Raw genomic sequence first — 26,328 nt, 5'->3', positions numbered from 1 at the left:
TATGAAATAAATGTTTATGGAATGGAGTCTTTATGAAATGATTAATTGATAAAGGGCTTCTTAACCAAAGTAAGGTTTCAATGTGAAAGGATAATTCTCACACTGAATCCAATGAAAGGTTTTAATGATCTATTCCATCGATTGATGCTTTAATGTTAAAGTTATATAATGCTTACAGTATATTAATGTTTAAATGTTATTCCGTAGGACTTGACCTAGCACCGAATGTAGCATGTAGATGGGGGCTCGACCGAATGGGTCCTTAAGTAAAGTCTCATGTTGCATTAACTATGTGTCACTATAGGGGCCCTTGTCGGCTATTTTAGGCTAGTGGTTCCACTATTAGCCATTAAAGTTAAAATTAAAGAATGTTTAAAGTTGATCGGAGTTCTACCTGGCAAGTAGTCTCCCCGTGCCAACGTAGGAGGATATATTGGATTCCATGTAATAGCTCGCATGGTCTTAAATATCGGTTATGGTCGCTTCTCCACAAAATGAATGCACTTATGCATATTGCCTATGCATGTCTCTCTCTTATGTTATTCATTTCATAGCATACTCACATACTTAGTACATTCAAAGTACTAATGCATACTTTTGCCTATATGATATCACCATGTAGGGACCAGTGTTGCTCCACACTCTCCTCCTCGTGGCTAAGTTGAGCATTGAAGGCTACCACTTTGGTGAGTTCCCATATTCCAGGAATGGCACTCCTATCTTATCTAGTATGTTATGTTTAGACATTTAAATCAAGTTTGGTATTTTGACTTAATCTTGAAGGTGAGATAGGGACATGTCTTATCCCCCGTCAAGTCTTAATGTAGAAGGTATTGTTGGACATAGTAAAGGATGTTATGTTGTCTTTGACTCTAATTAATGTGAAGACCCTTAGTCCTTATATCCCTTATGTTTTTGCTTGATTTGTTTACCATTACCAATGAAATGCTTAATGAATATTAAGAGGCTTAGGGGAGGTACCTTTGGGCATCTCATTCGTCATGTCACGTCTAAACCCTAGGTTGGGTTGTGACATCTTCAAACTCAGCTTCATCTTGATTTTTCAATCTCTCAAGTTCACCATATTCATCAAATATCGACAGTTAAAGGCTCGCAACACGTTGGAGAGCTTTTAGATGAACACTCTCTTCATTGCACTGTGTTCTCTTGTTGAAAATTCTATATGCTTTGCTAGATGTAAAGTAACCAATGAACACACCTTCATATCTTCTTGGATCAAACTTATTAAGATCACCTTTTCCATTATTGAGAACAAAGCACTTATACCCAAAAGCCCTTAGATAATTCACCTTGGGCTTCTTTTTGTTCAATAGCTCATATAATGTTTTATTAAGAATGGATCAGATCAAGCACCTGTTGGTCACATAATATGAAGTATTCACAGCCTCTAACTAGAAATTCTTTAGAAGACCAGAGTCTATCAAAATAGTTCTAGCAATATCCACCAGGGGTCTGTTCTTCCTCTCCCCCACACTATTTTATTAAGGAGTTCTAGGAGCTGAGAAGTTATGATGTATATCATTTTTAGTACAAAAGTTTTTCATCTTAGCATTTTCGAATTCAGTCCTATGGTCTGACCTAATCCTAACAATCTTACAGTTCATCTTTTTCTGTATCATTTTGGCAAAGATCATAAGTACATCGTAAGTTTCATTCTTAATCCTCAAGAACATGGTCCAAGTGAATCTAGAAAAATTATCTACAATCACCAAAATATATTTATTTCTACCTCTTCTCTGAATTTTAACTGGTCTACGCAGATCCATGTGAATCAATTTCAGAGGTCTTGTTGTGTTGACTTGCTTTTTTTGTTTGAAAAAAGATCTGGCATGTTTTCCCTTAACAAAAGCTTCACAAATCTTATTATCTGCAAACTTCATCTTTGGAAACCCATGAACCATGTCTCTCTCTAACTGACCATTTCTTTCTAAGGTCATATTCATCTTCGATTCAGTAGATTTTAGCATGCTTTTAAGTTCAAGCTGTGATCCACTAGATTCACCTTTTTCCTAAGAAACACAAGTGACTTCATTCTCTAATTTACTTGATAGTTCTAAATTTTCAGATTCCAAAAGTGTCATTTTTCTTTCTATTTCAGACATTTGAGCAACTAAGGAAATCTTTTCATCTTGAAAAATATTGAGACTATTGTTCAAAAGGTCCCTTTCAGTATTTAACTCATTTAGAGAATAAATCAACACCCCAGCTAGGTCTCGTAGTTTTCTGGAAGAATAAGCATTCAGATTTTGTTTAAAGTCATTAGGAGTTACCTCTTCATCATCTTCATCATCTGACTTTGCCATGAATGCAAACATTGAATTAAATACATCTTCATCATCTTTGATAGCCAACTAGAAGCATCTTCAGGATGTTCAGATTTCTCTGATTCACTTGAGGAATTGCCCCAAACAGCTAGAGCATTCTTCACTATCTGATCTACTACAGCTCTTCTTTTAGACTTGTCATGGATCTGGTCCCTCTTCTTATCTCTTTCATCTCCGGACTTCACATAGTCCTTTTATTTCCATTTGTGCATGGGAAAATCTCTAATAAAGTGTCCTGGTTTGCCACACTCGTGACACAAATCAATTGCATTTGTTGTCTTGTTTGAGTTTTCTTTCTTCATGATCCTTCCATGCTTTATTACTGTCTTTTTGAACCTGCTAGTCAGATATACCATATCTTCATCTTCTTCACTATCATCACTTAGAGCAGCCTTAAGATCTAAAGACTTGTCTTTCTTAATATCCTTCTTAGAAAAGTCTTGTTGCTTATTGAGCTCATGATTTTGAAGATTACAAATCAACTCATCCATAGTGAGGTTTTTCAGATCCTTTGCTTCAATGATAGCATCAACCTTGCCTTCCCAAAATTTTGAAATTACTCTCAAAACTTTTCTAACTTGCTTGCTTGGGTGAATAGGTTCTCCCGAACACCTTGATTCATTTATGATAGAAGTGAGTCTGGTATGTATCTCATGAATAGACTCTCATTCCTTCATAGTAAAACTTTCCTAATGTATGGTCAACATGTCCATTTTTGACTCCTTCACTTGAGTAGTACCTTTATGAGCAGTTCTCAAACAGTCCCAGATTTCTTTTCCCAATTCAAAAAAAGAAATCTAGTTATATTCATCAATCCTATACTATATACAAGAAACTTCTTTACTCTATAGTTTTTCTGCACCTTCTTTCTATCATCTTCATTATATTCCCTACATGTCTTTAGAACAAGACTGGTAACATCACCTTCTTTCATTTCATTCATAAGAACATGTGGTCTATTTAGCACAATGTCCCACAGCTCACTATCTTTAACCATGATGTAGTCATGCATCCTAGTCTTCCACTTTCCATAAAACTAACCATTAAAATGAGGAGGTCGAGTTGGTGATTGTTTTGGAAGCTTCCAGATAAGTAGGAGCAGCCTTACAGGATCTTCTCTGGGCGTTAGCCTTATAGAGAGTCCTAGCTCTGATACCAATTGATGGCATATACGCTCTCACAACTAACACTCCATCTGATCCCTTACTAAAATAAGAACATTAAAGAACAATAAATAAAGACACAAGTATTTTAGGTGGAACCACCTTGCTCAAGGAAGGAAAAATTATGACCTGTCTCACATAATTTTAGCAAGATTCCATTATGATCAAGGAGCAACAATGATTAAACACTTAATCTCTTCCCCTTACTATGATAACCTGGAATCTTCAACCACAAAGCAACACCTCTTTTGCCCACTAAACTAATCCTCTCAAATTAATTTAGACTTCAAAGCTCATCCTAGGTAACCTTAGCTATGGATTACAGAATGAGAAAAATGATTCAAGATGAACACCAAATTCCTTTATAAATCAGGACTTGGTTTATATGAAATGAGCAAAGAAATAAAACTTAGAAACAGTAAACTATAACAATGAAAATCTTGAGCTCCTTTGTTGTTACTTCATTAATATTTCTTGAGAGTAACAATCTACCCTTTTTGGTTGTGAAAGAGATGGTGTGCAAAAGCTAGTTTTTGCCCATATTGATTAGACATAATATAGAGTGATCATGTTCTTTTGTAGTAATTCTATTGGCCAACAGGCCTTTCATACTGATACATTTTGAGAACTCACAAAAGTAATTACTGGAAGTGTACTATTTGTAGCTGTCACTTTTAGTTTGCACAAAACGATTATATCCTGGGATCGGGTCTCATACCATTGTTGGAAAACTATATGCACAGCAGAAGCATATGAGAATCTTACTGCTTACATGAATAATAGATAACATATACGTTTATGCTAGAACACATATGATCATGCTAGAACACATAAACTTGCTGAAATTTAATTCGATAAATACCTCTTGAAGCGTGAGTAGATGCATTCAAGCGAATCCAAAAGTTAGACTGCAGTTCTGCGGTCTTCTACAGTGATCCCAAATTCATAGCCGAACTCTCTCAATACTTAGGTGGGCAAGTATCACATAGAAAATACTACATCTATCTTTTTAGGTTAGGAGAATTCCTATTTATAGGGACCTTTTCTCAGTCCAAAAAAGAGAAGAAAATATTATTCTGAGTTCTAGTTAAATATGAGCACTGTAAGGACCATAGAATTAATTACTGAGTCTCCTTATTATGAAAATAATTCAAAATAATTAATTTAAATTATTCTTACCATAATAAAGTACAAATCATTCCACTAAAAATTTGTAATTGCACTCCTCCATTTATATTTTGAAATTTCCCATTAAACACTTATGTAATTTCCTATGTTAAGATTAAAGATACTAATTAATAAATTAAATTACTGACGAATTTAACTTAAAGATTAATTTCCTTAGAGCACTACTTAACTTATTTCATGTGTCGGATTCATAAATCCACTTACAAGGTTTGACACGATGAAAACTTATAAGCTTCAAAAAGGCATATCATCAATATCTATATCGAGACATGAATTCCATCAACTAACTTATTATTTCACCAATATATATTATTATCATCCAATCTACCAGGCATATTGACTCATCTCAGAATTTTATCTTTTAATAAATCAAAACGATAATTAATATATACAGATCATAATAGTTATATCAAGATAGAGAATATAAGTACATTTAACAATTTCGAGAATATGTTTTTGTCAATCAGTCTAAAACAACTATCTCTACTCGGTCTCGTTCAATACATTCAAAATGCACTAACACAAGAAGTTGGAACTACACTGCTCTCATAATCAAGATAAATTATATATAATTTTGTGCTACAATCATATCGATGACTTGTCCAATTTCCATTTTAGATTGTGAACAAAAATATTTTATATTTATAAGAACCGATGATTTAATCTTCTGTATATAAGGTAAAACTCTATACACTAAATCATCTACTATATAAGTAAATGGACGCATAAAATGAATATATGATCTATTAAAACTTTTATTAAAATTGACTAAACAATTGTTCTATAATAAATACTATATCCAAACTCATGATTAATAGTATATATTCAATGATTAATAGTATATATCCCGACAATCATATCCTAGATTGTAAAATTATCAAAACTACAATCTAGCATAGAGTAACTCAACTGTAACTAATAAGTCGAAAAAATAACCTAACAAATTGAGTATACAAATGACACAACAAAGACATGTATGATCACTATAAAAGAAGAATGTTTTGTCATTAAGGATACAACATGTTATTTTCTAGACTAGCTTATAACATTAATGTCAATACTTCCTTTTAAAGTAGGTAGCACCAATAGATAGGCCATTCATTCCTTCAATTTCTTCCTCTATTCTCTTCAATTTTGGACTTTTGCAAGTTATAAGTTTATAACCAATATTTCTAGATATGCCCTTCAAAAATATGTGTACATTATTTCGATCACTATATTGGAGGACCTTTTATCTCTCATAAGTGACAAATGTATAAATTTAAAAATATTTATGCTAACGAGTTGTTATTTAAAGTGATAATGATTATATTTAGCTCAAGATACATATATTCTTTCCAGCTTAAGATATGATCCAAAGAGGATTTGACAACCATATGAGTCATATCTGTAGAAATTATAATGTGTCATTATAATGTGTCCTGCTGAATATAAGGAATATGCTTTTAAATTCATCTGAAAATAATTTCTTGTACATTTATGTTTGGCAATAACAATAAATAATGTAAAACATAGGGTCAAATAATCTCCAATGTTGGATTACATCTACCAAAACATGAATTCTTCTTACATAGCCCCAATTTTACGTTGCACTTTCAAGAGAAATATCATTATTGATAACAACTCACCAAGTGTCTTCCAAGTCTAGACAGAGCAACCGAAATAGATGAAAATGACATGCACCAAGAATATCATCCATAAGAAATTAATTATACTCATTTTGGGCACGTGCATTGCACATATGTCCCATGTTAATTTGTGTCGATTCATTCAAATAATATACTATACATTCTACGAAACACATTCATATAATGAATAATATAAAATGTTTGTACGATTTTCCCCACACGAGAAAGACAAGTTGCAGCGATGTTGACTCCTGCCACTATGAGGGCATTCGTATGGATTTGATGGATGAAAAATCTCCCATTTTTTTGGAAATTTTTAGGTTCTGTGACCGAAATCCCAATTTCAGTCAGAAGAGATCCAACCCATACAAGTTCACTAGTTGTTGATGCCATTGCGACCTCTTTGCTTTGTCTTGATTTTTTTCGAAAGGACCCTCTTATTCTCATGGCCTGGTCTGGTCCTTCACTCTACATTGTAGAGACAATAGGTTAAACTCCTTCATGTACTTTCTCATAGAAATTTAGGAAAAACCTTTTAAACATTTTAGTTATTTTTTTCTTTTATGGTCTAATTTGACTTTCTTATCTTCTGCTAAATATGAAAAATCTCCCATTTTTTTGGAAATTTTTAGAAGAATGGGAAAGTTGCGGGTTTATTGGAAAAAGTAACCCCAAAGATTTGGGACCAAAAGCGGTTAGCGGTGACCATTGAATAAGTTTCTTCGGCTTGAGTTGGGTTAAAAGCACCAGCTGCTGTTGCCGGACGAGATTCTATCTTTTCCTTGTAGTCCACGGGATTTAACTCTGGGGAAGCTCATTCCTTGGATGGATAGCGCACCGGCACCGCTCCGTGGGCTTGCCAGTTTTCACATTAATGAGACAAGTCTGGTAGAAAGAGGACGTTTCTGTCCCCTCACCTGACACACGGGCCTACGTGTGCCAACTCCAACTAGGAAACTACTACCGCTTGGGCCTAAGCTCCTGAACCGGCAGGAAGAAGAACCTGCAAAATAAGGCCAAAAACGTCGACTTTACTAAACAAGCGAGAAAGGCCTTTTATCTTTTATCTATTTATATACTACTAAATAAATATTTGTGCTTCCATTTTAGTGGAGCTCTAAATTGAATATCTATTTTCTGGTAAGAATAATGAGGAACTATATATTATAACTACAGAAATTTTCGAAGATAAATAAGCTAGTGAATGGAAGTTGCAAAGCAATATTTGGAAGAGTCCTATCATTCCTAGAATATCAACATTATAAATTATAAATCTATCAACAAACCTTTGGTTAAGATAGATCAATTAAAAAGGAACATACCTGATAATTTTGAGCTTTCTTCTAATGTTTCTTACAATGGTGAAGGCTTAGTGCATTTCCATTTATAAGTTTTTTATTTAAGATAATAATTTGGAGAATTCAACAACTTTTAATCACTGAAGAAAATCAAAAGAGAACTTATTGGTTCTAAATAAACTATTTCATACATATTAAGTAATTTTTTTAATACAAACATAAGATTTGAGAGAAAACTATTAAATTCTGTCGAACTCGTAATCTGTATATGGGCTCCATCCCTGATTATCACATATGAATATCAAAGACAACATTCACAACAACTAATTAGAAAGAAGATGATCTCCATTCAAGTAAAATTCAAACAAATCACTTAATTCCATTATTTCAAAAAGTAAAAGTGATAAAAAAAATCACGATTTACAGTAATTTAAAACAAATCACATAAACCCAACATATTTCAAAGACCAATATAAAAGACAATTAACCTTATATGCACTAATCAATGGTCTCTTTTTGTCTTTATTTATCCCTTTTCACCTAAACTTGAAGCACTTGTTTGAACCATAAGTTTTTATATTTATAGTAGTAAACAGTGTCTTTTTATATGTATTTGATAATTATCATATGAATTTGGTTAATGCTAATTAATAAAATATTCAATGCAGCTTTTAAATTCTTCTCCTTTTAGTGTACTGATAATATAAAGTTATAGGGCTTATAGGAATTAAAAGATGTAATTGAAGCTGGATAAACCTCACATAAATATGGAGGCATACGTTTATCATGATAAATTATGAGTAAATGTTTTAAAATAAATTAGCTACATTGAAATGCCAATAATTCCAATAAATCAATACACCCTTACATATTTTCTTAATAACTATTATTTAGAATATTATCTTCTCCTATTCCAACTATATCATTGATTTGGTCCTCTAAGTTCTTACTGTTACAAGAAGAATAAGATTTATGACATAGTCTTTTTATATGATAATCAATTAGATAATTAACTGGTCACTTCGTAATTACAGATGAATATGGTCACTTTATGACTTTTTAGCTTGCAATTAAGTTAGGAGGTGAAAAGGTTGTGAAACATTTTGATTAATCAATATTTAATTTATTATATATTTTATAACATTTTGAATTAGAATAGGGGTATTAAGTTCGGAGATGAAAAGGCTGTAAAAACATTATGATTAATTAATATTTAATTTATTAGATATTTCATAACATTTTGAATTAGAATAGGGGTAAAATGATATTTTAACTTTTAAGTTTGTGGCTTCTCACTTTTAGTATTACTAGTTTAGAGTATGTGCTTTGAACGTGTGTCTCACGTTAATATATAAAATTATATATAAAAAGGAAATATAATATATTTATTTAGTTCACATAATTTTTATTCAAATCAAAATTTTCGGAATTGTTATATTTGGTTTAAAGTATTAAATGTTAAGATTTTTAATATAGTTCAAATAAGGAAAGAATTACAAAGAAAATTTTAAATAACTAAACATTAGAAGTATTTTTAGAAAACGATATCCCTATAACAATTTAAACATAGTACTTTAGTTGAATAGTTAATATTAAAATAATACACGAAGGCTCAATATACATTTGCTCAATCAAATTAAAATGATCAGACAATGTAGGGATATAATAATATTCCATCATAGGACTTATATTAGATTATTAAAAAATAATAGTTAACGCAAAAAAATAGAAGAGAAAAAGATACTTGATGGTTAATAGTAAGAATAATGGCCCAAATTTGAGTTACTGCATACACCTTCGTTTATTTTATTTTCACTTTACAACCTATCAACTATAATTAGATCGCATAATGAGGATCGAATCACTATTGTTAGAGACCGATTAATTCATAATATGAGACATTTTTACACGAATTCGAATTTAATTAAATTTTAATACAAATACTAAATACCTAAACATGATTGTTCTTTTATTTTTCATTACAAACAACAGAATTGTTTCTTGACAAACAAAAGAATGAAAAGAAAACCAACTCACATTATGGCTTATTCCCGTGCATAGGTTCTTTTATAGATGTGTTTTTCTATCTTAAGTAGGATATTGGTTTATTTCCTTTATTATGAATAGGAGTCTTTTAAAACCAACCTATTTTATAAAAAAAATTGGGAGTAGTTTTTTTCCTACGTTTTTTTTTGTTGGTAAGATTTTTTCCTACGTTGAGGCTGACGGTTGCCTCTTGGTTAATTTTTTTTTATGGAGAAAACTTAGAACTACTTATTAATATATATTTAGAATTTTTTATTTTAAAATAACTTTTTTTACAATATACTTTAGGACAAAAGGAAAAGTTAATTGATTTAGAAGGTCCCATAAACTTAGAAGTGTTAGTAGAAAATTTTTCTCTATTTTTTGGGCTTTTATTTGGCTATATTATTTTTGAACGTTTTTTCTTTACCTTTTTTTTGGCTATTATTTGGACGTTTTTATTATTATTTTTTTGGACGTAATTATATAAGGTAATATTTTAAATTGATTTAGAAATGTAAAATATTAGGACTTTTTAAAATAGAATTCTAGAATTTTTTTTTAAAAATGTTAATTGATTTAGAAGTCAAGTATTAGTAGAAATCTTTTACCTATGTTTTTTGGACTTTTTTTGGTTATGTTTTCCTTTTTGGACGTTTTATTTTTATCTATTTTTTGGGGGATGGTTTTTGACGGGTTTTTTCTATTTCTTTGGACCATTTTCCCCCTATTTTTGAACGTTTTTATGCAAAGTATTTTTTTTACTATTTTTTTTTCAAGTCTATTTTAGTTGCAAAAAAGATTTTCTGTGTAGGAATTTGACCATAATAACAGAACATTCTCTATTTAATTTTTATTATGTTTATTATAATTAATAATTAATATTTTTAAAATAATAATATAATAATTAAAGAAAAATGATGAAAAGATAATTTTGTTACTATAAAAAAATAATATTGCTAAACGTTTCATCATCCGGATCACTAACGCTTAAAGCTTCTTAATTTATTACTTATATGATATTTGTAGTAAATGGATCAAAATATAACAACTCAAAAAGCGTCAGCCAAAGTAAATCTGATGAAATATTAATAATACTTTACTTGTCAGACTCAAAAAATAATACTCTTAGACTCAAACAATAATAAAATAAAATCTTAGTTGTTTATGAAGCTCTAAAATTTTGGACTTCTTACACAGTAGTTTATTCAAATAAGGGAAAACGTTAATAAAGTTCAAAAATTTAAGATTTCCTACATAATTTATTCAGATCAAACTCACTCTAGAATTATATGTGAAGTTGAACAACGGTATCAGAAAGCTTTAATTTATTTTTATTTTTTTTAAAATCAATAATCTAAAAAGTGTGGGGATAATAAAGGATAATTTGAATAGACACAAAAGATAAAATTAGCAAAATAATCCTAATAATTAGTGCTATTAAATGTATACCATAAAGAATTTTACACAGTTAAATTACTTGCAAAATTATTATATATTATTCTTTGTTAGGATAAACATAGACTAACAACTTACCGAATACACTAAATAACTTATTAATTAATAATAATACACTGAACTTAGAATGAAAATCCTTAGAATGCTGATTAAACTTTTTTCACTTCATTAAAAAATTTACGATAAAATCATTATTTACTATTTTTATAATACACTATTTAATTACCTTATAATATTGACTCCTCATATATATGGGGAAGAAACAATTAAAGAGTACTAAAATATATGAAAAGAGATATTAGGAGAATTAATGGAGATTCCTAAAATATATAAAAAGAAGAATTAGAAAAAGACTCCTAAAATAAAAAATATAAGAAGAATTAATGGTCTCCTAAAATTTTTGTCTATTTTTTGGACTTTTATTTGGTTATATTTTCTTTGAATGTTTTTTCTTTACCTTTTTTTGCTGATTATTTTGATGGTGTTTTTATTACCTTTTTGGACGTAATTATATAAGGTAATATTTAAATTGATTTAGAAGTGTAAAATATTAAGAATTTAAAACAATAGAATTTTTTTTTTTTTTTTATAAAAGGTAAAGTTAATTGATTTACAAGTGTCCCATAAACTTTAGAAGTTAGATATTAGTAGAAAACTTTACCTATTTTTTGGACCTTTTTTTGTTATGTTTTTCTTTTTGGACGTTTTACTTTTATCTATGTTTTTGCCTCTTTTATTTTGGGATGTTTCTTTGTCTATTTTTTTTTTGCCTATTTCTTTGGACCATTTTCCCCCCTATTTTGAACTTTTTTATGCTATTATTTTGAAAGTTTTTTGACATTTTTTTTATCAAGTCTGTTTTAGTTAAAAACAGATACCTTGTTGAAATTTGACCATAATAATAAAATCTTCTTCATTTAATTTTTATTATATTTATTATAGTCAATATTCAATATCATTAAAATAATGATATAATAATGAAAGAAAAATAGTGAAAAAACGATTTTGTCTAAAGCGAATTCTTTTAATGAAGGACAAAAAATTCAGTCAATATTTTAAGGATCTTCATTCTTTTAATATATTATAGATATATTATATATTTGTACCTTCATGTATAATTAAAAATTTACTTTAATAATAATAAACATTAATTTTAAAATATACATCCTATACGACTTTGACATACACGTGCAATGCACTGTTGACAAACTTAGTATATATAATAATATCAACTTGTTAAATGTCCTTGTGAAGTCTGCATGCGTATTCTTTCATTCCTAGCACATTCCACCTGGAAATAATAGAAGCATAACATTAGGAAGTACTCATTTGCTGCTGATAGAACGAATCGCACTCATAAAACTAAAATAGGCTCTTTAACTGGCCAACTGCAATAAAAAGAAGATTAAAAAAACTTAATGTGAGATGTTCTTTTAGATAATTTTCTTGTCTCACAACATCATGTTTCCTGCAATTCGAACAAAACTAGATGTCCTTCCCCAAAATTCTGTAAGAAAAATTTCTAAACGCAGTATATGATTTGTTAGAATAGGAATAGGTACATACAATCCTACTTAGAATAGAAATAGGAATATGAATAGTAATAGGAATAGAAATAGTAAAAAGTATCCTACTTGGTAAAGAATTGTATTGTAGTATCTATAAATAGGATCTCTGTGTAATAATGTAGACACACAATTCAATAATATTCTTCTCCAATATTTCTCACATGGTATCAGAGCCTCTACGATCTTGGTAGTGAATCAAAGAACTTTCTTTGTAGGCAGATGGCTATTGCCCATATATGCCGTCCGTCTGGCCCATGGTTATGTTAACAAAAGTAGGATCAATGTTATATGTATGAATCTCATATGCAAGGGAAGAAAATTCAGTCAGACAGGTCACTGTGCGTCAATTTTCGGTGACTTTCTAGGTTTTTTTTGTGTCAACCCTATATCCGTCAGTGTTTGTGTAGCACCGTGCCATCTTTCCGGTGACTACTTTCTTATATCTAATTTGCATAGCATCGTGAATCTTTACGGTGACTACTTTCTTATATCCAATTTGCGTAGCACCGTGCCATCTTTTCGGTGACTATTTTCTTGTTTGTGTAAGATTGTGCCATCATTCTGACCTTACTTATATAATTTCTCTTTTTCAGTAGGGTCGTGCCATCAAGCCGACCCTATACATATAATTTCTATTTTCTAGTAAGGTCATCCCATCATTCTGACCCTATTAATATAATTCTCTCTCGCAGTAGGGTCTTGCCATCATTCTGACTCTACCCATATAATTTTATTTCTCAGATTGTGACCACTTTCAGCCATCAAATCTAATACTCTGACGCATGAGTATGTTCTTACCAATTTTTCTGTGACTTTCTTGTTTAATGTCGACTCGTCTATTTATTCCAAGACGATTCATATATTTTATATCAGATTATGGGCATTTTTCGGCGACCGCTGCATTGTGAAGAAGTCTAGATAGAGCAACCACCTAGTTTTGTTGCTTAGGGGGAGTCTGGTAGCCTTGCATGTTGATTGTGTAAGTCCCTCTATGGTCTGATACAGTCTTCTCAAGCTTGGTTTGAGAAGTTCAACACTACAATTCAGGAATTTATCACTTGCATCAAATCCAGTATTTCATGAGAAGACTAAGCACATTGAGATTGATTGACAATTTTGTGAAGTCGAGTGCTCAACTTGCAGATATCTCACCAAGCTCTTCATCGGTCCTCGTATTAATTACATTTGTAACAAGGTAGGTACATATGGCTTGTATGCACTAGCTTGAGGAGGGGTGTTAGAATAAGAATCGGTACATACAATCATACTTAGAATAGAAATAGGAATATGAATAGTAGTAGGAATAGAAATAGCAAATAATATCCTACTTGGTAAAGAATTGTATTGTAATATCTATAAATAGGGTCTCTATATAATAATGTAGATACACAATTCAATAATATTCTTCTCCAATATTTCTCACATGATTTAAGGGTGTAACCAAGCCAACAATTAGGGTTGTATAGGAAAAATTGATAAACCGCACCAAACCGACAAACCGAATCAAATCGGAAAAAAAAACCGACTAGTGGTTTGGTTTGACTTGGTTTGGTGTTTGGAAAAAAAAATCCGACCATTATAGGATTGGTTTGATTTTAACTAAAAAAAGTCAAACCGAACCCAAACCGACCCGATTATAGATATACTATTTTTAAATTATGTTATACATAAAAATATTTATTAAAATGTAATTTATAAATATTTTTTAAAATTTTTTCATAATTTTTATTTTCTTTCTTACATTTAGATTTGAATTTGAGAAGCCCATCTAAATAATATACAAAAAAAAGCCCATCTTCAAACAGTGTTCTGCCTCCATCTTATATGTTGATATTTTGTACTAGAACTCTTTTTAAGAAGCACTGCTCTGTGCTTTTTATTATATACTATGAAAAACCCGAGAAACCCGAAAAAATCCGAAAAATCCAAAAAAATCCGAGAAAAATTAATATAAAAAAACCCAACTTTTATTGATTTGGTTTGGTTTATAGATTTAATAACCCGACACAACCCGGTCCATGTACACCCCTGCCAACAATAATAGGGAAATAAAATCAACCCCAGGGCACCTTTGCTTGTTGAAGAGCCATTAACAAATGGAGTAAACATGACTTATGGGTGTTATAGATGAACATCAGTGCGCATCTTCTCATTGAAAACCCACTAAAACTGGAGTAAACCAAAGTACTGTATAAACCCTAACATAACATTACGAGAATTCATCGAAGATTAGAAATGAATAAAGATAGTTCCCACTAAACTAAAATGACTGGTTTACAATACCCGCGGGCACTACAGAGCTATTAAGACAGGCTCGTCAGATCTTCGTGGTCTAGAGAGGTTTATAGAGATACCAAGCTGCAGAGTCCACATGCTACTCTGTTTCTATATTGTGTCCCTCAATGAGCCAAACTTTAGCAGGATGTATTCTAAAGGAGCAAAATAAATGTTTCCCTTGATGAGTCAAAGTTTAGATGGATGATTCTCAAAGTGCAACATCTTCAATAAAATTAGAAGTAAGAAAAAAAAAACAAGATTTTTGAGATTAATTTTCATATATAGCTTCTAGATGTATTTTGCTTTCTTCAGATCATATTAATAGGGACCATACCTGGAAATCCTTTAGGATAGAATTGTAATGCCTTTGCTCTGAAACTACAGCTGCATATTTTCCCTTGAGAGCTTCACGAGCTTTCTGCTCTGGCTGTAGAGCAATTTGCACCTTTTCCAGCTTCTGGGATATGCACAGCTCACTAGTAAGAGTTCATGTTACAGACCATATAAACGCCACTGGGAAAAATTTGATCTTTTAATGTTATTGACCACTAAATGATGTTCAGAAAGGTATATTTGGAATGCTGAAATTTGTTTCTGATTTGAGAAAAGCGTAGGTAGAACTTCAAGATAAAAACTCGGTTGGATGGACATAATTTCATGTTATATCATGAAGAGCATATATAGAAATGCCAATATATTTCAAAACTGTACAGAAACAACCTTTTAGATTACCAACTTCAGAATGAGTCAAGAGCATATAAATGGCAGAAATATAGCTGTCAGTGAAAAATGGAATATGAAACAGAGAAGATCCAGTAATCCTCTACACAAAACATGCTGACTTAAGGAAAATAAGCAATGCAAGAGTCATCAAGGAGATCTTCAAGCTTTCTTTTTAAAGGCATTATTATTGGTTTCATGAATGGTATCCTCAATGTTACTTTTAACACTCCCACTGAATTAATTACTATCATGCAGAAATTAAAGATTGCTTTACAACATAATCCTACTCCCATCGAAATAGCCTCAGACTCCTCAGAGGTGATCAACATGCTACAAAATGGACATCTATCTTACTGTTTGTCAATCTCTGAATGCAGGTCATTGATGCAGTCGCTGGAGAATTGATTTTTTTTCTCTTAATTTTTTCCTCACATGCAGAGAATTGATTGTATGCTTTGAAAAATGAATTTCAACTGTTCAAGAAAAGCCTTCCACTCTGCTCTTTCTTTGAGGTATAGAGTTTTAATTATTGATTTCTCCTCTAAACATTGAATATCCAGACATTATTTCAAAAAAGGTATCATTCTATTCTACTAATGGATTCACAATAGAGGTATCATCTAAGCTAGTTTCGTTTCACGGTGACAAAGGAAATAAAAGTCAATCCAACATACTCAACTTGACTTTACAGTCTTGAGTTGCAAATTCAAGTTTCTTCACCACCTCAAGTGGCGGGGTAAGTTAGAAGTAAAAAAAAAAAATGTAATGACATTATATATGTCTAAGGTTCTCAATATCTCAACATTTATTGAATTTGAGTTAGAAGCATACTGTAGAATACCCCCTCTGTTTCAATTTTGCTTCTCTTACTTTACTTTTTAGTCCGTTTCAAAAATAATGTCTTTTTCCTAATTTGACAACTCCTTAATTTCAACATTCCACATGGCATGTTGAAGACCACAAGATTAAAGTGCATTTTGATACATTGGACATATCTTTAGTCAACAACCACAATATTCAAAAGTCTTCTTTAATTTCTTTAACTACATGTCCAGTCAACCCAAGACAAACAAATTGAAACGGAGGGAGTATTATATTAACAAGAAATTGTGTGTTTTATTATAAAATAGTCACTAAATAGGCATAAGAATGATAACCTACCATATTATATAATTAAAATGACCCGGCTCCTGTTAATCGACAGCACCTCTTCTACTTTTTCCAGGTTAAACTGGCTACACTTCGTGAAAGCATAGCCAGAGTGTTACAACCCACACTTTTAAACTCGGAATGTCTCATAAGTTCTTTAGGCATTATCATGTGAGCCGGATACGCTACGACACTATCAAACGACTCTAAGGAAGGGAGAATGTGATACCCCATAATAGAGAAGGTTGGAAATGGAGTCATAAGAATCCGGAAGGAATTGGAGGCTAAGTAATGAGGCGTTGGACTCGATTTACCTACGTAAGCTACTAACTTGGAAGTCCTACATACTTAAGCTATTGGAGTACATACCAAGCTTGCGTACCATGGATTACATAGGCTCTTAAAATAAGACGAGATTACGAACCCGCGAGGAAGGGGGAAAAGATGACACGTGGCAACCAATGGAGGAGTGACACGTGGCAGCACATCAAGCAAGCAGGTGACCCACCTGCTTGGGGTCAAGTAGGTGACCCACCTGCTTGGGGGAGGTGGGCCCCACTGCCACGTGGCAGCCTCTCCTTGCTTGCATAGATACGGTGGCCCAATAGGGGCTGGACACGTGTCCCCCTTAGGGGCTGACACGTGTCACCTCCTAGGACCACCAATATACATGTATATCATGACTTATCTTCAGTTTATACTCACAAAACTGCAGCAGCAAACAAAAGAAAGCAAACCCTAAAGTTGAGAGAAAATAGTGACGGCTTGGAGGAAAAAATAAGGTAAGTCCCGATTTCGTTCCGTAAAGTAATTATCTAGCGTATACCACGATGATATGGAGGTATTAGTAGTATAAAATCATGGCTTGGTGCAGCAAAAATCGGACAGCAAGCAGCCACGGCGTTCAAGTCGCGCTAGAAAAAGTTCCGAGGCACAATTTTGGCTAGTTTTGGCCAATTTCGGGTAAGGTAAGGCTTCTCCTTTAAATTTGGACTTTATGGTGTTATTATAGGGTGTATTACACACCTCTTAGGCTGCTGGAAGTTTAAAAAAATCGTGGAAATGCTCGACGGTAGAAACAATCGAAATTGAAGTCGTCGTAATTAAATTGTAGTCGAAATGAGGCGTTGTGTGTGTGGAGGCTGCTGCTGGTTGTGTGGTGCGTGTTGCAGGGTCTAAATATGTTCTAAATGAGTTGGGGGAGCTGCTGGTTGCATCCACACGACCCCCCCCCCCGCTTCGTACGGGTAAAGGTTTTACAAAATGGAAACTAGAAACCCCATTTTGATATCGTAATTTCGAGCGAGTTGTTTGGAGGTTATGCTGTATATTGTTGGTGTGAATTGCTTACACGTATGTTGTAGGTTGTTGTTGTTGGTTGGCTGTAGTATTTAGGGATCTAATTGGAAATTTGGATAGGGCGCATTATAGGGGAGATGCTGCCCAATTTTCGTTAACGCCTTAACCAATTAAAGAACTAACCGAGGAGATGAACAAGGAAATAGATTCCGTGAATACTAAGGTACAACCTAAGATGCTGAAAAGTTAAGAGTGGTTGATATTCGTATTACTTTCATGTTGAATAGGTTCAAAGGACGACGAGGCGAACGGGATAAGGAGTAACTCACAAGAGGTATGTAAAGCTTTCTCTTGGCATGTTTTGGTATAAGTACGTACAACTATCTTTCTTTCCTTTTGGCAAGTCTTAGCCTTAAGTGAATTGTATGTGGAATGTGGGGATAATCCCATTCCCAGAACTCCAAGTACGCCTCATAATCCCTAACTACAGTTAGGTGTTGACACCCCTACAAGAATTGAGCATTGCCTATTAAGGCTTCTACGTGCTAAAGAGTAGTGTGTGGGAAACTATCTTCCCTTTCTCTAGATATGTACTTGGTATGAAAATGAGATTATGATGTCACAGTTGTTCACCGAGCCCCAGGATGGGCCGGGTACGAGATACGTATATAATGACCACCTGAAGGAAAGTACAGACTATATAGAGTTTACTCTCTTTCTTTTCTGGCATGTCTTAGTTGTAAGTTAAATATGATATGAGCTCCGGAGTAACTCCATTCTTAAATATCTCTTATTTACTTTTGAATATCGAACTTTGGTAGTAGTTGAACTATTCCCTGGAAACTTGTATATATTAAAGAAGTACCAAATGTACAGGCTCCAAGTCTTGAAGACTATACGATACTAAGTGTTTTGATTCCATAAATGATTTGGCCCTATGTTAATACATGTCTAGGGTCCCCGAGATTACTTTTGAGGCAGCCCATAATGGCATTTAGAGGATACTCGAGATGACTACACCGTTGCTCGGGTCCTCAAACAAAGCTTAACTTTCTTTTTTTGTCGAGTCTCTTATAATGATTTAAATTGCATATAGTTACTCACTACTCTACTCGTGTATACTGTAACCCTTCTTTCACCGAGTCCCGGGCCGGGTACGTTATCGTGCACAACTCACTGTATTGTCCACCGAGCCCCTCACTAGAGGGTTGAGTATGTATGTATATATATATATGCTGATGTGTTGTAATAAGGTGGTGATGGCGCCGGGCCTATGATGGTCCTACAGATGTGATTCCCCGAATCCCTGAAAGGGCCGGTTATATTGTATAAATTGAGCATGCATGCTTTCATGATTCACAGAGTACAGGTACAGGTTTCCAATTTTGATATTTTAGCCCCTGCTTCTCTACTTAAGATATGCTTCCAGTGGCATTATATTATGTTTTACATACTCAATACATATGTCGTACTGACTCCCCTTTCTTCGGGGGGCTGCGTTTCATGCCCGCAGGTACAGGTACAGGTTTTGGGAGTCCGTCAGCTTAGGATTCCATTCAGCTCAGTTGGAAGAGGCTCCATTGTATCGAAGCCTAGTTATTTATACGGACCATTGATGTGTAAAATTGTTGTGTCTATTCAGGGGTACGGCGGGGGCCCTGTCCCTTCATATGTTGTCGTTAATATTTTTAGAGGTCTGCAGACATGTATATGTGGGTTGTGTATGTCAGTTTGATTCAGCTGGGTCTACATGATATATGATATATGTTATTATGTTATGGCAGTCTTGTCGGCTTGCGTGCCCTGTCATGTTGTGATACAAACGAAAAGGGCTACAAGTTTATGAAAATGTTATCGCCCAGTGGGGCTCTGTTACATGATATTGTTTTATTTACAGTTCAATTTGACCACAGTTGATAGCTAGGTATACGGGGGGTCCAGGTCGGACCCCAGTCACGGCCTACGGGGTTGGGTCGCGACACAGAACCTATTCTAGATCTTACAAGCAATTTTTATTTGCAATCCACCATCACTTTGCACAATGATAGGTGGGGTGATGCCCATGCTGAGCACGGTCCTAGCATGTGATTATTATTGTTTTCCTCAAGTGGTGGTAAGATTTTTAAAATTTGTGGTCTTATACATGCCACAACACTTACGTTGTCATAAAAGCTTGCCATAAAAGATAAAATGGAAAGTTCAAGTTATACTATTTCCAAATTTAAAAATATGTTATTCTTTCCAAAACAAACTAATATTGAAATATTGCAAATTCTTTTACGCAGAGGGAGCAGGCGTCTTGTGTAAGAAGTTTTAAACATTTTTTATTTAAGTTACAAAAGTGTCCTCTCTGCACGTTTGTTGATCATTCAGATTTTAGAATTTGAAATTGAGGGTGTCATGATAAGAGAAAACTTTCATGAAAACTATTACACAGATGCTATTTTCTCCAAATATAATAGCACTACAATGTCAAAGTCATTTGTTTCAAAACTTGAGAAAACAATTAAAAATAAGATCTAACTCTTTTCTGCATGCTACCCAAATAGACTGGCGAGAAAAAGGAAAAGGAACAACAACAACATACACAGGAAAAGGAAGAGGAAATTATTTATCTTAACAAACAAAAAATAGAAAAGAGTTGGATATAAATATTTTTAGAGTTCAACCTGTATTAACAGTAGTAGTAAAATTTATTTAACACCAGTAGCTCATAATCTTGAAAATAAGTAGCTTAGTGACAATAGATAAAAGTAACTTGATTGTGTAAATAATCATAACACTCTAGATGTATATAAGTGTTTTAAAAGGCATTTTTGGGGCGAATCAGGGTGCGCCAGGGTGGGAGAAGTAAATGTGCACCGGAGCAACCTGGGGTAAATATATATTGCAAAGTGTAAGCCCTATTATTCTGGGAGGACGTTAGGCATTGGGCGGTTTTTTATTTCAGGGCGTAAGCCTAGAAAGCCTCTCCAAATTAGAACTAGAATTGCTAAACAAGTCTTTAATTTAATACCAAAACACAAAAGTCAGTTTTTTATAAAATTCTGAAAAGTTAAAAAACTTAAAGTCATTTTTTTTATTCTTAGTCCTAATTTTTGTTCTATCTCTTCGTCTGCTGTCAGGTAAAGGGGAAAATGACTACTTTGCAATTAAAAAGCAAAAAGACTTCATCCTTCATCATTTACTCTGGTTCAACGTTTTTGATTAGGTTTCTTTTTCACTTTATTTCTTTTCAAGTTCTTTTGCTCTTTCAAGCTAGTTTATAAATCTCTACTTCAACTTTCTTTTAAAGTCTGTTTAGTTTTTTTTTTTTTTTTGATGAAGCAAGTTCTAATTAGTCTTTAAATCAATTGATGACTCTTATTAGCATCTTAAGATGAAGTATTTCTATACACATTTTCCTTCTTTCTATATTTATTATTATGATATTAATTTATAAAATATTACATAATTAAGGCTCCTTGGGCTTACGCCAAGTGTCTCGAGGTTTATGCCTCACCCCTTATTAGAGAAAATGTCTCCCGTCGCACTCAGTCCTTTTAAGACACTGATGGGTATCAGTTAAACTGATCTTCTTTATCCTTTCTATTTTAAAAAAATTCTCACGCAATCAGATATATTGGACAAAATGTTCATTAGAGTAACCATGACAAATTATTAGAGTAACCATGACAAACTGGCATTTGCAAAAGGGTAGTAATATAATAACCTTGGCAAAGTCTGAGCGAAACCTAGGACTGAATTAGAACTATTATAAGATTATTCTTTTCCTGTTTTTAAGAATTTCTCACTCAATCAAATAAATTGGAGAAAAAGCTTAGTAGAGTAATCATGACAAACTGACATTTGAAAAAAGTAGTAATCTATTAATCTTGGCAAAGACTGAGCGAATCCTGTGACTGAATTAAAACTACTATAAGATAATTCTTTTCAGGTACTTAAGTATAAAACAGTTTTTTTTTTGTAGTTTCTATTCAATGTTTTTCACTTTAAATCGTTTTTCTTCTTGCTCTTAGTTACATTGAGGCCCAAAAGTAGCTCAGGTTAAAAGATGTTAGATTGATATATATATATATATATATATATATATATCTGAATACATGATATAAAACTAAAACACATGACACGGTTTTGTTAAATCACCAGAACATCCATTTTTTCAAGCGCAACGTGCATCTTTTTACGTGTCAATTTTCTGCTCCATTTAATTATACTAGTTAAATTCGAATTTTATCCCAAGGATAGGGACCAAGAAACTGCTTCACTCTCCCTTGTGTATTAGTAGAGATGCATTTCAAGAACGAGGAGCATGGATACCTGTTGAGTCCCGTGCAGAATTCCTTCCATGGAATCAATTAATTTCTTTCGACCAGCAGGGCTAGTAAGAGCATCTTTGAACTATACAAAGAAAGACAAAAAGGTGAAAAGATCAAAGAAATCAACAGATTCTACAGAACAAATAGGATGGATCATCACACAAAGGGAGGAAGATTCAAATAAGGTTTGAAATATCAACAAGAAATCAATATACATCTTACATGGTAGAAACACAAGAAAACTAACAGAGAACTAAAAATTGTGTAAGACGGATTACAAAGTATTTCTTTTAAATTTAATCTGTGTTGAATCAGTACAGTTACACAAAAGAAGAGGAACTCAGAAAAGCAGCAAAAGTCTTTCCACTCTTCAAGAGAACAAACAATCAAATACAACTCGCTCACTTATTGATAATAGGATCAATAAGTCATTTGACATATAATTTGATGCATTTCACCTCATACTTTGGGGTGTTTTATGTGCTTTGATTAGTGAAAAATGACTTATTGATCTAAAATTTGAGGATTTTAATGTGTAGGAAGTCATGGATGAAAAAGAAGAAAGTTTGAGCTAAAATGAAGAAAACATGCAAAATCTGGAGTAATTGCATGAGGGTTGGCGCATAGCATAGCCATAGCATCGGAGACTGGAAGATTCTGGTGAAGAAATTGCATATTAAACAGTAAAGTAACTCCCCATCACATGGTCATCGCGTAGGGAGATGTAATATCCCAACCTCTAGTTTTGAGTTTTAGTGCTTTACTTCACGGTTCAAGACTTCCCTAAGGTCCATATATATTTTAGGACTTGTTGGGATGTTTGGTTTGGGACTCGAGAGACTGGGGTGAGTTTCTACATCATCGGACAAAAAGCTAAAATTTTGACAACTGAAACAGGGCCAAGTGCAGCCAGCACTTGGCCAATTTTGTAGCTGAAAATTGGTGGATTGCTCACCCAAGTGCGTCCAGCAGTGCCCCAGTGAGACCAGCACTGCAGATATAGCCCGGGTTTTGTGATTTTTATTTCATTCTTTACCATTTGATACTTGGAGAGCACGGTTTTGAAGGATTTTGACTAGATCTTCATCTACAAGCTTGAGATAAGTCATTCTAACTTGGATCTACATCTATTTCATGAATCTAACCTAAGATCTATCATCTAAACTTGGAATTAGATGGATAAGATTGAGGATTTGAGACATAAACCACAGAATCACTAAATTGAGGTCTTGAGCATGCAAATGGACTTGAAATGAGAATCTAACCATAAATTTGAAATCCTTAGAAAATGGATAACCCGATTGTGAATCTTGTTTTGATGTTTGTCCATGTTGGTTCGGAGTTGACTTTTTGGGTTGACTTACACTTGGTCTAGAATTATTGAATCGAGTCCAGTGACCTTGTTTGACCTCGTTCAGTATTCTTATGCATAGACAAAGTTCATTTGGTAGATTCAGAGCGAGGAAAGGCGGTTCACAAAGGTAAAGGCTAGCTTGGACACAGAGAAAGTTAAGGCTTTGACCTCATTGAGTGAACTCTTTCCAAATTGACTTGTTTGACATATATACTATGTATGTGGGGGTATCGTATATGTGAAATGGGCGTACATGTGGATACAGAGGCTTATATGCTATACGGGATATAGGATTACTTATCACGGCTTAGGCAAATTTGGTAGCGGCCAGAGAATAAGCACTGCTCTTGGACACTGGATAACCAAACCAAACACTGTGCATCGTGCTAGGGCATCTTTCTACGATTTTGAATTAAGGGCAATTTGGTCATTCGGCTGAGACATGATATAAAAGCCCATAAACCTCTGTTCAGTTGTAGACTCGACCTGGGAAGGAAGTACACTCCATTGCTCAAGAAGATTTGAGTTTAGAAGACCCTCAAGTTCATTCTAAAAAAGACACATCAAAAAGCTTCTCCACTTCTCTATTTTTGTGTTATGTATCTTATGTTTACAATTGTATGTGTTTTTTAGTTTGATTATGACTAGTTAAACCTCTCCTTTAAAAATTTTAAGGAATCTATTATTAGATGAATTGTTGAGGGTGTTTTCTACAATTAAGCCGTTTTTTAGATTGTGTGTTCAATTGCATACTTTTTGTGATTGATTGAAGAGCTCTTACTTAACTGTGTCGTTATATCTTGTTACTTGGGATAGATTACAAGATTAGGTTACTGGTGATCCACATTTAGCCTCGACGGAAGTCGCTTTGGTGGGTCCTGCGGCATCACATCATCAAACTCCATCAAGAGCTTTTCCACGGTCATAGAAATGGGATTGGAAGAATGCTTGATGTCAACAATACAAAGAGTAGACAGAAATGTAGGCTCTTGTATCTTAACTCCCTTTTTTCGTTGCAGGGATGAAATATTCCCGTCGGACATCTTCCCTGGTGTTGTTGGAATAATACAGGGTTTCGCCCCATTTACCCCCATCATCAACAACGCATCTGCCTACAGGCTACAACATTGGAACAGTATTGCTTCCCTGCAAGAATTCCAAGTCTAGTATCAACTTGAAATCATCCATGATCACCACGAACATACTCCCTTCGTCCCATTTTGTGTGGCACCCTTTGACTTGGTAAGAAAAAAAGAAGTCTTTTGAAACATGTGGTCTATAACAATCCTTAGTTATTTGCGTGGCTGAGAATCATTTCATAAATGGTAAAAAAGGAATTTTAAAGTTAAATTGTTTCCAATTATAGTAAGGTGACATTCTTTTTGGGACGGACTACACAGGAAAGAGTGCCACATAAAATGGGACAGAGGGAGTATTAAACTTTCCCTCGGAAGAGCCAAATTATCAGAAATCCCTAAGCTATTCCTCCAACGGGCTGAGATAGGGAGTTGATCGCCTTGACACAACCCTGGCCTTTCTCCATGAATAGGTCTGCAATCGACTCGCATATCGACAAACATCAAGGTCCTCCTTTTGCCAATACAGTGAATTGCACCCCCTTTTAGTACCTTCTAAACAACATGACGAGGATCTTTCTTCTTTTGGATGCCGGCACTAGACTTGCCACTTCATGAGATATTTATTTGATGAAGTAAGTGGTATTAATAGAGGAATCAAGAAGATGCAAACAATTACAAGATCTTGCATTGAAGCTTACAAAAAAATCACTAGCTGACCATACAAACTATCTAAGCCAGAACTAGTGAGACATAAAGTCCCTGAAATTGCTCTGCATTAACAACGTACAGACTGGACCAACTAAGCAAATTGACAAAACACCTTGCCTTCAAAATACCTAAAGAAGCTGACTCCCCATCAAAACATCTTCTATCCCTCTCTAACCAGATACACTAAAATATACAAGCAGGGATCATGAGGTGGATTTTGTTCTTTGAGAAAACAACATTATTTATCAATATTATTGAGAATCCTTTTCTTTACAACTTTGTGTATTGGCTACTTGGGATTTATCTTATAAACTTGCAAGAAGGATTTCTTTAAGAGGTAAGATTAATCATGTGCTTGATATCTATGGTTTTTATTTGAACTAATTAGAGAAGTAATTTTCCTATACTAATTATTGTCTTTAATTATTCAATTAGGAGTCTAAATCACTTGCATCTAAGTTCTTGAATTGAATTTGCTAATAAACATGATTAGACCTATTTCGCTAGTTAGGTCTACTGCAATCAATTAGGGTTCTTAGCACTACATTTCGAAGTTTGGGGATTTTATTCTCGAATTGCGCCTATCTTAATTTCACGTATTTAATCTTTATATTTCGCTTCTGCATAATTTTTTGTTTTTCTTTGAGTAACCCGATACTCAAGTGGTATCAAAGCGTTCTATTAGGATTCCTTTCTTGTTAATCTTGGGAGTTCCTTCACAAAAATAAAAAAATATGAACTCTTGCT

The 26,328-nt window shown here is 33.4% G+C and overlaps 1 protein-coding gene across 3 annotated transcripts in view; it reads right to left on the bottom strand.

Moving 5' to 3' along the window:
- Positions 1 to 12,158: 12,158 nt before the first annotated feature.
- Positions 12,159 to 26,328, bottom strand: part of LOC129898751 (uncharacterized) — a 32,949-nt gene continuing 18,779 nt past the window's right edge. Inside the window, exons 8-10 of one of the 3 annotated variants that reach the window (XM_055973407.1) lie at positions 22,442 to 22,522; positions 15,285 to 15,407; positions 12,159 to 12,396 (exon numbers count right to left, since the gene is read on the bottom strand). In XM_055973407.1, coding sequence (XP_055829382.1) covers positions 12,334 to 12,396; positions 15,285 to 15,407; positions 22,442 to 22,522 — 267 coding nt within the window. In that variant the 3' untranslated portion in view covers positions 12,159 to 12,333. Of the gene's footprint in view, positions 12,397 to 14,476; positions 15,173 to 15,284; positions 15,408 to 22,441; positions 22,523 to 26,328 lie in introns of those variants that run through there. The other 2 variants (XM_055973410.1, XM_055973409.1) reach the window with 2 other exon arrangements.

This window comes from Solanum dulcamara, chromosome 8 (genome assembly GCF_947179165.1).
Source record: "Solanum dulcamara chromosome 8, daSolDulc1.2, whole genome shotgun sequence".
Lineage (NCBI taxonomy): Eukaryota > Viridiplantae > Streptophyta > Magnoliopsida > Solanales > Solanaceae > Solanum > Solanum dulcamara.
Note: the sequence above shows the minus strand (reverse complement) of the source record. Positions and strands in the feature narration are given on the sequence as shown.